This window comes from Trichechus manatus, unplaced genomic scaffold, assembly GCF_000243295.1.
Source record: "Trichechus manatus latirostris isolate Lorelei unplaced genomic scaffold, TriManLat1.0 scaffold00009, whole genome shotgun sequence".
Lineage (NCBI taxonomy): Eukaryota > Metazoa > Chordata > Mammalia > Sirenia > Trichechidae > Trichechus > Trichechus manatus.
In genome coordinates, this window is record NW_004443945.1 from 22,075,470 (window position 1) to 22,076,883 (window position 1,414).

General features: G+C 38.8%; 1 protein-coding gene across 1 annotated transcript in view; it reads left to right on the forward strand.

Moving 5' to 3' along the window:
• Window positions 1-1,414, forward strand: part of MTERF3 (mitochondrial transcription termination factor 3) — a 23,053-nt gene that overhangs the window by 19,630 nt on the left and 2,009 nt on the right. Inside the window, exon 7 of the mRNA XM_004370755.2 lies at window positions 505-666. Coding sequence (XP_004370812.1) covers window positions 505-666 — 162 coding nt within the window. The remainder of the gene's footprint in view (window positions 1-504; window positions 667-1,414) is intronic.

Sequence of the window (1,414 nt, forward strand, 5' to 3'; positions counted from 1 at the left end):
TAAAATACTGATGATGAGAGCAATGGAGTGGTGGGAAGCATAGGATACTATGGACCTACCCCATGTTTAGGTGTTTAGTTTTATCATCTCTGCATGGCATTTTGACATGTAGTTTTTCAGATAGCTTGTGTTTGGGTTACATTGGGAGTAGAGGCTCAAACGGCACTAGGAAAGTTTTACTGCTGGTCTGTTTGGTGTAGGGCCCATACAGATAACTTAACCCGTCCTACCATGCCCATCATTTTTCTGTCTCATAATTTATGATAGCTCCACTTGGTTATCTTCATGGTAACCATGCTTGTGAGTAGCTCATTCTCAGGAGAAGGCTTCAAAATTAGGTTACCCCAGAAGCAGGAAGTCAGATCCCTTGAGGGCATTGGCATAGCTATCTTTCAGATTTTAAAATATTTTAAACTTAAAGGAATCAGTATGTCCTCTGGCCTAGTACCAAAATGACTATTTCTATTCATGATTCATAGCAACTCTACTTTTTTTTTTTTTTAGGTTTATCACCTTGAATTTGGTTTTAAACGTAATGAGGTTCAACATATGATCACCAGAATCCCAAAGATGTTAACTGCAAATAAAAGGAAACTCACCGAGACGTTTGACTATGTGCACAATGTGATGGGCATCCCCCACTACATCATTGTCAGGTTCCCGCAGGTAATGCAGTTCACAACTCTCAGGGTAGGAGCTGTCACTGCTGTTCATCCAAGCTGCTCTCCAGCTACATAGTGCGATTCATTCATTTGTGACAAGTGTATGACTTCCAGGACACGCATGTACATATCCTGAGGAGAAATAGGTGATTAACTTACTTCCCTGTGGTTTCTGCCTATTGTTCCTAGTTCTGCCTATTGGGATCAGGCAGAACAAATGTAATGTATTCTTTCTTGTGCTTTTCCGCACTTAAATTTGAAACAGATCATGTCCCTTATAGCTCCTTTCAATGCTACATATACTTTTTATCCACAGTCCATATGAATTAACAAGCCTGTTTAGTTTGTATCCAAAAGGCTCTTGAGATTTGGTGATCTCCCACCAAATCATAAACAGTTTTAGTTTGCCACCCATGCAAAAGTCATACTTATGTTCTCTAAGTTAATCAGGCTTTCCTGTTCCTTACCTAATGAGTAACATTATCTGCTTGTTCACAAGAATGTTTGAAAGCAGAGACCTTGTCTAATTTATTCACTGCTGACTTGCCAGTGCCTGAAACTATACCTGTCACTTAATAGCCACTTAATAGTTATTGAACAAATGATTGATGGAATTTCATGAAAGTAATCCTTCTTTTCTGTTTCCTTGTTTCCATGTAAATAGGCACTCAGTAAGTATTCATTGGAATGTCATTGAAGTGATCCCTTTACTCTGTTTGCTAGGCGTGTTCCTGTATTTGATATAAAGATGA